Source organism: Physeter macrocephalus, chromosome 6, assembly GCF_002837175.3.
Source record: "Physeter macrocephalus isolate SW-GA chromosome 6, ASM283717v5, whole genome shotgun sequence".
Taxonomy (NCBI): Eukaryota; Metazoa; Chordata; class Mammalia; order Artiodactyla; family Physeteridae; genus Physeter; species Physeter macrocephalus.
The window spans coordinates 69,802,346-69,814,284 of NC_041219.1; the positions used below are offsets into that span (position 1 = coordinate 69,802,346).

Below are 11,939 nucleotides of genomic sequence, written 5' to 3' on the forward strand. Positions count from 1 at the left end.
CACCTAGAGGGGTGGGATAGGGAGGGTGGGAGGGAGGGAGATGCAAACGGGAAGAGATATGGGGATATATGTATATGTATAACTGATTCACTTTGTTATAAAGCAGAAACTAACACACCATTGTAAAGCAATTATACTCCAATAATGTTAAAAAAAAGAAGCGATGATGTAGATCTACATATACTGTTACTACAAAAATATTCACGACGTACTGTCAAATTCATTATATACACACACAGAGGCACTGAATGGTCTGGAAGAATATATACCAAAATATTAGCAATGGGCTTCCCTGGTGGCGCAGTGGTTGAGAGTCCGCCTGCCAATGCAGGGGACACGGGTTCGTGCCCCGGTCCGGGAGGATTCCCACATGCCGCGGAGCGGCTGGGCCCGTGAGCCACGGCCGCTGAGCCTGCGCGTCTGGAGCCTGTGCTCCGCAAAGGGAGAGGCCACGGTGGTGAGAGGTCCACGTACCGCAAAAAAAAAAAAAAAAAAAAAAAAATTAGCAATGTTTCTCTCTGGGTGAATAAATGTCAGTCACTTTTACAAATGAAAACAGTATTGGTCTTATATTAAATGCCAACTTTAAGAAAGAAGAGCTCTTTAAAGAAGCTCTTTGATTTCTCATATTCAGTATTTACCAAATATTGGGTTGGCCAAAAAGTGCCTTCGGTTTTTAAGTAAAAATAAAAGACACATTTTTCATTTTCACCAAGAACTTTATTGAACAATGTATTCCCCCTTTTGTTCCACTACCTTCTGCCATTTTTTAGGCAACTTCATAATTCCATCTTCCCAAAACTTTTTATCTTTTTGAGCAAAGAACTGTCCCAGGTGCCTTTTACAATCTTCCAGGGAATTGAAATTTGTTCCATTAAGGGAATTTTGTAAAGACTGAAATAAACGGAAATCCGAAGGTGCAACGTCTGGTGAATACAGTCGGTGAATCAGAACTTCCCAGCCAAGCTGTAACGGTTTTTGCCTGGTCATCAAAGAAACATGAGGTTTTGCGTTATCCTGATGGAAGATTATGCGTTTTCTGTTGACTAATTCTGGACGCTTTTCACGGAGTGCTGCTTTCAGTTGGTCTAATTGGAAGCAGTGCTTGTTGGAATGAATCATTTGGTTTTCCGGAAGGAGCTCATAATAGAGGACTCCATTCCAATCCTACCATATACACGTCACCACCTTCTTTGGATGAAAACCGGCCTTAGGTGTGGTTGGTGGTGGTTCATATCTCTTGCCCCACGATTTCTTCCCTTTCAGATTACTGTACGGCATCCATTTTTCATTGCCCATCACAATATGTTTTAAAAACGGAATGTTTTCATTGCATTTAAGTAGAGAATCGCAGGCAGAAATACGGTCAAGAAGGTTTCTTTTGCTTACGTGGAACCCAAACATCAAAGCAATGAACATAACCAAGCTGGTGCAAATGATTTTCAACGCTTGATCTGGATATTTTGAGTATGCCGGCTATCTCCCATGTGGTATAATGTTGACTGCTCTCAATTAACGTCTCGATTTGATCACTATCAACTTCAACTGGTCTACCCGATCGTGGAGCATCGTCCAGGGAGAAATCTCCAGCACGAAACCCCACAAACCACTTTCGACACGTTCAATCAGTCACAGCACCTTCTCCATACATTGCACAAATCTTTTTTTGCGTTTCGGTTGGATTTTTACCTTTCTTGAAATAATAAAGCATAATATGCCGAAAATGTTGCTTTTTTTCTTCCATCTTCAATATTAAAATGGCTACACAAAATTTCACCAGTTTTTATGAGTCTTTTTTTAAATGCACACTGATATGACAGCTGTCATATACAATCTAACAAATTGTTTTGAATGAAGTTAAAGACAACCGAGTGCTACTAGAGCCATCTTATGGAAAAAAACGAATGAACCTTTTGGCCAACATATCTTTTCAATATCCTTTGTAAGGATCCTTTTGAAGAAAGTAATTTTTTCCAATGTGGTAACATTTTTTTTAAAAAAGAAACTCATGGTAAATAATCTTTTTCCAAAATGAAAATCATAAATCTATTTTATCACAAGCTTGTAAGTTAAAAATTAATTATATGAGAAAATGTTAAAGCTATAATGTTGAATGATTAAAAAGGATATAAAACCAAATATACAAAATACATAAAATTTAGTAATAATACACATGCAAACAAATACACAAAAAGAAACAGTTACAATGAGCACTTCTGAGGAACGGAATTATGAGTGATTTTTTTTTTTCTCCTTTTTCCTACATTTAAAATTTTCCTATAATAGGTATCTATTACTTCCAAAATCAGACAAATAATAAACACCATAAATTTTTTAAATAAGCGGGAGGGACATAAAATCATGTACATATTTGTTTTATCAATAATTGAAACAAGTACTTTTTGTTCAAAACAAGCCCTTTCTCATTACACTCACTTGGAAATAAATCTCTGGTTTGTAGTCTGTTACTCAAGGCCCTGAATAATGGAGACCATGTAACTCTGAATTCATTTCAGCTTCCTTCTGGCACCTAATTAAAGGAGTGGCACAGCTCTTATGGCTTTGGCAGCTTCCCTCTCACGCAGTGCCATTCCTAGAAGACGGGCCAACAGAAAGGGGGAAAATCGGTTGCTTCGAAACTCAGCATGATTATCTAAAACAAACTCTCACCCTCGGAACACAGTACTCAGTTTCTTACTGACTTAACTATGACACTAGTCTCGACAATAAGTTCTATAAAATCATGAACCATGTCTAACTTTCATCACTGTATCCCAGCACCTAACTGGGACACAAGAGGCATTTACTGAATGTAGATAAATGAATGATTGAACGAATGAATGAATGGGTGATTTATGACTGGGGTCTGCTCTCTTCCTTAAAATTCTGCTGGCCATTTTACAGCAACCTTAGTCCTAACACTGTGGAGGAAGAAGTGTGTCATAAGGTCACATTTCATTGTCATACATTCCATTACTAAAAGTGCAATAATAGGCATGCTTCCTGGGATGTGTCCCAGGAAGCAGCTTTTCTCATCATTATGGCTTAATATGGCTTAATAATTAGCAATTATTAGCAATTATTCAGCACCTAATCCTCCCAAGGTAAGAAGTGCCACCCATAGCTAAGGCTCAGAAAAGCCAGGTAAATTTTTCAAGGTCACCAAGTTAATAAATGACAGAACCAGTATTAAAACCTGATTCTATGGGGCCCTGAAGTCCGGGCTCTTCCTAGGTGGGAACAGTCATCCTGTCATCTCACCAAGCCAGCTTGAGGATGACTATGGCTTGCACACGGATCACCTCCCTTAATTATCAACATAAACCTAGGAAGTGAGTTGGCATATTATACCACGTTTCAGATGACAAAACAAAGGAACAGAGAGGTTAAGCAGCTTGCCCAAGGTCACAGAGCTCCCAAAAGAGCCAAAATAGAATGAAAAGCTAGAAAGTATTTGACTAGAAATCTATCAACTTCATCATAAGGGACTGCATTAATGACACACCGTCAGCGTCACTTCCGAAATGATTCACAACTATGACGAGAAAAACAAGCTTTGAGAAAAATGCTTGTTTTACTGAGTTGCTGCCTAGGCATTTTACAGTACGGTAACACTGCTCACACTCAGAGTCTGGACATTTTGATGAGGACTCGCGTTTAGGATGCCCGCCCTAAGTTCCCTCTTTGCCTTTCCCCAGGCACCTTTTAAAATAACCACTTAGAGTTAAGCCAACAAAAAGTTCCACACCTCTGCCCCAACCACCTTATAAGTAATAGGTGTTTGTTACCTTGCTTTCCGTCTCACATTCTTGAGCTCCTGGCCTGGGACGGGGGGCTGCCCCTCCCCAAGCTCACTGTGCCCCCTTGCTTCTGGGATCTGTAAGTAACAAATCCTGGACTCCACTTCCTTTGTATGAGTGTATTCAAACCGCGTCTTCAATCAATACGACCACAGGTTTCACCTCCCCAAAGTGGACGCTGGACACTGAGGGCGGTACCTATCCCCACAGTGGGGAGCTCGTGTCTCCTGATTCAGCATGTTTTTAGTTTGCTATAACAGCTCTGGCTTCCTAACAGAACTTTGTCAAAAGACAAACTGGCCATACTCTACACTAACATATATAATTATTCAGTTGATCCAACCAGCTGCCTAAACACTCCTCTACGAAATGAAGACAAATAGCCTCCCACATTGCAAAAACAAAAAAACAAACAAAAAAAACCCTACTTGCAAGGCAGAAGACAAAAGTGCAAATTAACAAACAGATAAAATATATGTTCTCTTCTCCTATCCTTTTCCCTGGACAAATATACCTGTATAACAATCCGGAATGCCAGATTCAAATTGAGGCTTCTCAAACTCCAGCAAGTTTGGTACTGGAACGTGGCAACACAGAAAGAGCCACCCCTCCCCATGTGTACATGTGAAATCCCCCCAATCCCATATCCAGTTTCCTCTCACAGCCTCCCATTCTCACAGAGAGCTGTTCCTTGGCCAACCCTTGGGCCTAGGAGTGCACACAGCAGTGGGACGAGCCACCCCCAGGATGAGGAACGGGGGAAACACTACATAAAGGCAGGCAGGCTACGGGGTGGGCTTGAGTCATCTGGGCTGGGAATTCCAGGGTCTACAAAGGCCCCACTGAGCCTTGCCTGATTGAGAAGCGGGGAGACCAGAGGAGGAGCAAGGTGAGCTCACCCCTAAAACACAGGACACAAAGCATGGGCTCCTCTTGCCAAGGCCTGGGGGCGGGGGGCACTGATCAGCTCACACACAAGCTTTCAACAGAAGCTTATCATAAATCTCCCCAAATGCATCCCCTCTCCCTACCCTTCCCTAGAACCAAGACCTGGCCATCTATCAAAGTAAATTCATTCACTCCTCTTCCAGTCATCAAAGCATTTACAGTTTGTCATTTCCAAATGTAGCTGTTAATTGCATGATATTTTCTGGGTGTTTTAAATCCTGTCAACTGGACTGATTTTGTTTCTCTAAAGCAGTGATTCTCAACCAGCAGCCACTTGGCCCCCCGGGAGATATATCTGGGGACATATACGGTTGTTTCATTCCGTGGATGGTCAGTGGACAGAGGCCGCGGGTGTTGCTGAATATTCTACAATGTACAGGACAACCCTCCTCAACAAAGAATTATCCGGCCCCGGATGTCAGTGGTGCTGAGGTGAGGAAACTCTGTTCTAGAGTAGGAGCTCTTTGAGAAGATGCCATTTACTCCTTCGGTCCCCGAACAGCCAAGCAGAGTGCTGGACCTCGATAAATCCTTGCTGGCTGACTGGCTAACTGGTCCCACTCCATTCTAAAATGTTCAGTCACGCAGTAACTCAACAAAAATGAGTGTGCCAGGAACCACCGCTCAGATCCAGGAATGCAAATATGAATGAGTCGGCATAAAAGGCAGACAAGTAAACCGGTACTTTTAACACAGCTTGAGAAATGCACCTGTCATTACCAGCGATTTCTGTATTTACCTGTTTATTATGTCTCCCCTCGTCAGCCTATAAATTTCAAGAAAGTAAGGGTTTTGTTAAGTTCACCGTTATGGTTCCAGCCCCTTTTACGATACTAGTGGTAGATACAGTAGTAGATATTTTGGATCGATGAAAAAAATGCAATAATATGCACAAGGCTTTTTTTTTTTTTTTCTCTCTGAAGGAGGAGATTTCTAACACATCCTGGGGAGGAAGGAAGGAAAGCTGCCTTGAGGAAAGCTAATGCGGATTAAGCACTAATTACACTTGGCCCTCAGTATCCGTGAGGGAATGGTTGCAGGACTCCACCCCATCTCCCCACCCTCCCACCCCGCACAGATACCCAAATTCCCGGATGCTCAAGTCCCTTATATAAAATGGCTAGTAAAGGATGCCCTCCATCTCCGTGGGTTCTGCCTCCGAGGAGTCAACCAACTGTGGATCTCGAATTTCCATCCTAGGCTGGTTGAATCCGCGGATGCGGAAACCACGGATGCGGAGGGCCGACTCTATGTGCCAGAAACAGTTCTCAGCATTTTCAACGTATTACCTATTCTAATGCTCACAGCACTCCTATAAGAAGCCACGTTCTACATATGAGGAAATGAAGTCTGATTTGCTCCAGAACACAACAAATAGTGGCAGCAGGGTTTGAGGACAGCTAACTTTGGAATCTTTGTTCTTAACCACTGCAACGCACTGTGGAGAGATGAGTAAGAATTGACCCCGTGAAGGGCGGGCCCTGTGGCCTTGAAGGAAAAGCATTCCAGGCGGAGGGAACGGCGCAAGCAAAGCCAGCACGGCCTGGCTTATTGCAGGGAATATAACTTTCACCAATACGACTAAAGCATAAGGAGGAACACTGATGAAAGATGATGGCGGAAAAGTAACCATGGCCAGATCATAAGAGACATCAGCAATGCCTCATTTCCCCGAGATTATCAGGGAATGAGCATTAAGGCTTAGAGTCTAACAGCTGTGGGTGGAAACTCAACCTAATCACTTTGTTAGTGGTTCTCTCTGAACCTCCATTTCCTCAACCGTAAGACAAAGAACATAACAAATACCTACTTTATAAAATAGCTATGGGAACAAACTTAACTAATACAAGCACTAAGAACTGGACCTGGTACATTTCATGAGTCCAAGCAATGTTAATGACTTACTTTTGTTATTGCATTATTGCTGATGGAGTTTTTTCACATGTGTAAATCTGCAGCATAATGGCAGCTTATTTTCGTAAGCACCACATTAAACCAGCTTTTTCCTAAACTACTTTTACAGTGAATTCCACAAATTCCCCCACTTAACAAACATAAAACTTACATCCCATATACACAGATGGCTGCACCCCCCTCCCATCCCATCACCACCACCCCCCAGTGCCCTTCTGCAGCCACCAGGGCAGCTGTGGAAACACCCGATGCTTCTGGTAACCACAGATTTAAAATAGGGACAGAAAGGAAGCTACATAAAGCTAGAACTGCTTAGAGGAGTGTTTTTCGTTCAGAATTTAGAAAGGGAAAGAGGAACAGGACGACTTAGACTGATGGCCCCCAGCCAGTGAACAGACAGGATGCTCACAGCACTCTGGTGTTATCCCCTTTCCCCAGATCCACCAGGAACAGTGATGTGCCACCTCCGCTGCTGTCGGCACATGGCCAGTGCCCTTGGATACTGGATGTCTGTTCATTTCTCATGAGCTGCACCTTAAGCCCATTCAGAGCTGGTGACCTGCCTCCCAGTCTGCTTACCGCTGTGCTCGCTGTGGGAGGCTTAAGAACTTTCTACACAGGAAGCACACCAGACACTTGCCCACCTCCCCATCTTGGCTGTTGCTGTCCTGTCTGCCTGGAACATCCTTTGCACTCCCCTCTCACCACTCCGCCATCTTACCATCCTTCAAGGCTGAGTACAAATACCACCTCCTCTCCAACTTCCCTCCTTCCCCCAGAATCAACTGCCACGTTCTATGAACCTCCCCAGCCCTTTGTTTGTGGTTCAATTGTTTAAGGGCCACGTATTAAGCAGAGGTACGAAGCAAGCATCCTTTTAAATGCTATCTGTACGCTACCATATGATTTTCACTATAAACCTGTAAAAAATGATTACAAACCCCATTTGTAAAATGGGGAGGGTGAAGCTCTGGGAGTCGAACTTGCCAGTGGTCATACAACTAGAAAGGGAACTCCAACCATGTACTGACAGTTCCCCAGTTCCTAAGTTTTTCACTGTTATGCTGCCTCTCTTTAATGGCCCTAGTGCCAGGTGGTTAGTTGATTACATACATATACACCTGTCACAGGGACCAGGGCATAGTCATCTTTGTAAACGCGGATAACAAGGTACCCATACAATGTTCTTAGAAGAATTAAATCAGACAGTACATTTAAAACACTTAGCATAGTGCCATGCACATAACAAGAGCCTAATAATTTGCTGGTTTTGTTGTTGTTGCTACTATGTCAGGTGCCTTGCCCATAAACTGTGAACAGGAGTTTATTTCCGAGAAACAACCAAAATGGGGAAGGACCCGACGGAAGAGACAAATGCCACCTTGGATTGGCATTTCCTTGCACTACTTGACTACTCAGTCAGAAGCAGCAAGAGCTTTGTAATAACTTTAAGTTTCTATGATAGGGTGAATTTACTTCTTTATCTTTCTTAGACTATGTGGGTGATAGGGAAACTTCCTATTTAGCAAAACTCTTGCAGCTTTGTTCCTTTCTTGCTGCCCATCCCCCACCCCCCCCAAGCAATATGTCAAAATTCCCCGCTGAGAAGTCAGCACTTAAGTTCTAAGCTTGGAGAAGAAGAAAATCACAAAAGTAAATGGAAGCACTGAGGGCAAAACGGAGTCTGAAATTCTGATGCTTATAAACCTAGTGAAACACTTTCTTTTGTCCTCACAGGATTTTACAAGACTTTAAACCATCACATTTCCTTACTCATAGGTTTTGGTCAGTCGCGCCCTAGGAGGAGGTAAGCTGTCTCAGAGGAAGCAGTCCATGCATCCTGTTTACTGCTATCCCCCAGGGCCTAACTCATACCTGGTGCATTGTAGTCACTCATTCAATATGGGTTGACCGGCTGGCTGCAATTATCTGTATGTATGTATATATGAATATACATATATTTATACATATACATACATCATTCCGTGGTTTATGGATAAATGTGTCTACATCCCCACATGTAAGTGCATATTGTACATTTATGTATGTGTGTTTGTAGTTGTGCAGAAGCTATTTCAGACTGGCAAACACAAATACCTGTTTGCCAAAGTTGTGTCTCCTTAACACAGTAAAGGCCTCTGGCTGACCTAATAGTTAACAATCATACTCTGTTACCCACATACTAACAATCCAGATGTTAAAAAACAATTAAACACGCAGAGTAAAAAAAAATTTTTGACTTAACAAACCACGATACTTTGACTATCTTTTAAAATCCTCGTCCCTGCTCATTAGCTTCAGTGGGGAGGCGTGCGGACGGGCGAATTTGAACCACTAATGATTCGCTGCAAATTTGGCAAGTGAAACATTCCAAATTCCTATGGCCTGGCCAAATGTCCTTATTAAAGTTGTAACGTATATAACTTATCATTTACACTGTCTAACAAATAGAATGACACCACTGACTAGTTATATGTGCCAGACACTTGGCATCAGTTTTTTTATTTAAACTTTACACCAACCCTGCAAGGTAGATGCTACTATCTCTATCTATACATAAGGAAACTCAGACTCAGAGAGACAGAGTAACTTGCCAAAGATCCTCTGCTGTTTCCCTGGTCATGGCACGGTCAGTCTAAAAATTCAGGATTCTCCTCCAAAGCCCAAACTCTTTTCCATGCACAATGGTGCTGCTTACACAGTCTTATGGACACTAACTTTGAGGGGTATGTGTTTAGGCAGTTTTGGGATTTTTATAAGTATTTCTCTGCACAGAGAGACTAGACCAAATGCCAGCCAAGCACACTGAAGATTACCCCCAGGCTATAGACAGCAAGAGGCACGTGTGTCTCAGAAACAACCAGCCTGGGCTTCTCAGAATGTGAAGCATTTTCCACTCAATTATGTCCTCCAAAAGAAATCTGTTCTCTAAAAGAGCTTCATTATTGCTCCTCCTATAAAAAAAAAAAAAAAATGGGCTCTTTCATTGCAAACCAATGGGAAGCTCTTAACTCACTACCTTATATTACTTGCAATGAAAGTGCCTTCTGTCTCTAGAGAAAAGAATGGCTGCACGCTATGCCTTTTGAGTAGAACAATCAATACCATGAAGGCAAGAGAAAATTAGCTCTTATATACTTTTATGTGGAGTGGGGTTATTTTTAAACTTAATGATAGCAGAATTCTAAACAGAGAGACAGAATGAACGTCTTCCCTCGCAGTTTAAAGGCGAATTCAGCTGCCTTTCCCTGCAAGGTTTGGCTATTATCTCTTTGACCTTTCCAGGAGCAGGCCTGAGAAAGGGAAGGAAACCATATGTTTTAAAAGTTTGTTTTTTTAATTTCAGATATTTCTGAACATTTGTAACTAACAGCAGTGAAGTTGGCTCTCACCTGGCCATATACGGCTTGGAAAGATCCTATGCAGAGCAAAGGAAAGCACTCCGTACCACCTCTGCACCTCCAGACCACAACCATCGCAGGAAGAGCCAACCGCAGCATCTTCAGCTGAAGGGACTGAAGGTGAAAGGGGCTCCTGACAGTGGGAGAAGCACCAGGGTGCCCCTTCAGCACGACCAGGAAGGCAGAGAAGAAGCGGAATTAGCTTTGCCTCGCCTCCAATCTTACCGCACAACCCCTGCTGCCAAGAACTCATCTTTAGACCCTTAAACTGAAATTACCAGAAAAAAAGGGAAACTACAACCTCTGAGCGATGCTCAGAGGTTGATTTCCAACCTGGTTTTGGTTTTTTTGTTTGTTTTCTGATCTCAAGTCCCCACCTAAAGTACATCTCCCAGCCTCCAGAAGGCATCCACAGTAAGCCAAGCAAAAGAGCTGGAAGCTTTAGAGCTTTATGTGACCAAAATCCCAGCTCCGACCCTGCAAAGGTACATGACCTTGGGGAAGTAATTTCTCTGAAGATTCGGTTTGTGGTTGGTAAGATGGGGTATTAATATCTGTTATTAGAAAGTCGGTGAAACTCCAGTAAAAATCCCTCAGTCCCCGGCTCTTTAGTAGGGCATCAGTAAGTGCCTCGTGTTTCTTATGGGCCTACTGCACAAAGCAGCCGGAGCCAGGCTGTATGTCCACGTTTTCACTGCCCGTGACTCCCTCATTAGTGACTTAGGTTACCAACCACGCACCAAACCCCAGGAAGACGCCTGGTACCTGCTTCTAGTTCTCTACAGCTTCGAATGTCCGCAGAGCCCGAGATAAATTCTCATTAAGTTCAAGGGACAAAGTTAGCCTAGATTCTTCTTGGGAAGAAATGCGTACAGACTTTTCACGGCCAGAGCAGGTGTCTGCACATCTCCCGGGGTAAAGGGCTGGGGAAGGGCCCCTGACTAATGTCTCCAGGTTGGGAACGACAAAGAAAGGGAATAGGACAAGAAGGACGGGATGAAAGGGCCTCTGCACGGCGGTCCTCGCCGGTGACCCTGTCCTCGGCGTCCCGGGAGGAAAGGACACGAGCTGGGTGGAGCCGCGAGAGCAGGAGTACCTGAAGACTCGGGCCGCCGTCTGGTTCCTCCTCCACGCCGTGCCCTGTTGCAGCACCCCCTGCACAATCTCTTTCTCGTTGGGCAGTCGGTAGACGGGGAAGATGTAGAGCCAACAGAGGACCACGACGCAGAGGGCACTGGCTCCCACGGGCAGCCGGGTCCGCGGGAACTTCCACGCCAGGACGGCCATGGCCCCTCTGGACGTGTGTCGCCGGGCCCGCCCGCAGGGGCTCATCGCAGCCCCCGGGTCCCAGGGTGGCGGTCGAGGGCCGGAGCCTCAGCACTAGGCTAGGCGCAGTGGCAGCGGAGGGTGCCCCCACCGCCGGCCCCCCATGCACACACACCTTTCGCTTTCGTGCTCGCACGCACGCTCCTTCGGCGCCCACAGCCCCAAAGGTCAGCGCAAGGATTTTTTCCAATGCAACTTTTTCTTTCTAGGGGAAGTGCCCCGGGAGCAAGTCACGAGCTACGGCCATGGTCGCTCCCCCTGAAGAAGGCGGGCGCCGGCGTCTCCGAGAGCGCGGGGAGCGGCGGCGGCGAGTCGCTCCCGCCGGTTCTGCAGCGTTACCGTCGCCCTCGGCGTGCGGCCGCGGAGAGTCTCGGCTCCCTCGCAGACATCTGGTCCGCGGCGTCCCCTTCTGAGCGATGCTCCTGCGCCCTTCGCCGCCTCTCCCCGCCTCCCGCGCTACTGCGCTGCCGGGCACCCCCCAGACGCGCTCCCCGCGCCGCGCCAAGTCCTTGGAAATTTCCACGGCGGCCCGGGACCGCTAGCCCGCCCC

The 11,939-nt window shown here is 45.0% G+C and overlaps 1 protein-coding gene across 1 annotated transcript in view; it reads right to left on the minus strand.

Annotated features, from left to right (window-relative positions):
* The window catches only part of ST8SIA1 (ST8 alpha-N-acetyl-neuraminide alpha-2,8-sialyltransferase 1), a 166,324-nt gene extending 154,860 nt beyond the window's left edge, over positions 1–11,464 (minus strand). The window contains exon 1 of the mRNA XM_024129335.3: positions 11,160–11,464. Within this exon, the coding sequence (XP_023985103.1) occupies positions 11,160–11,395 (236 nt within the window). The 5' untranslated portion in view covers positions 11,396–11,464. The remainder of the gene's footprint in view (positions 1–11,159) is intronic.
* Between the last annotated feature and the right edge of the window lie 475 nt (positions 11,465–11,939).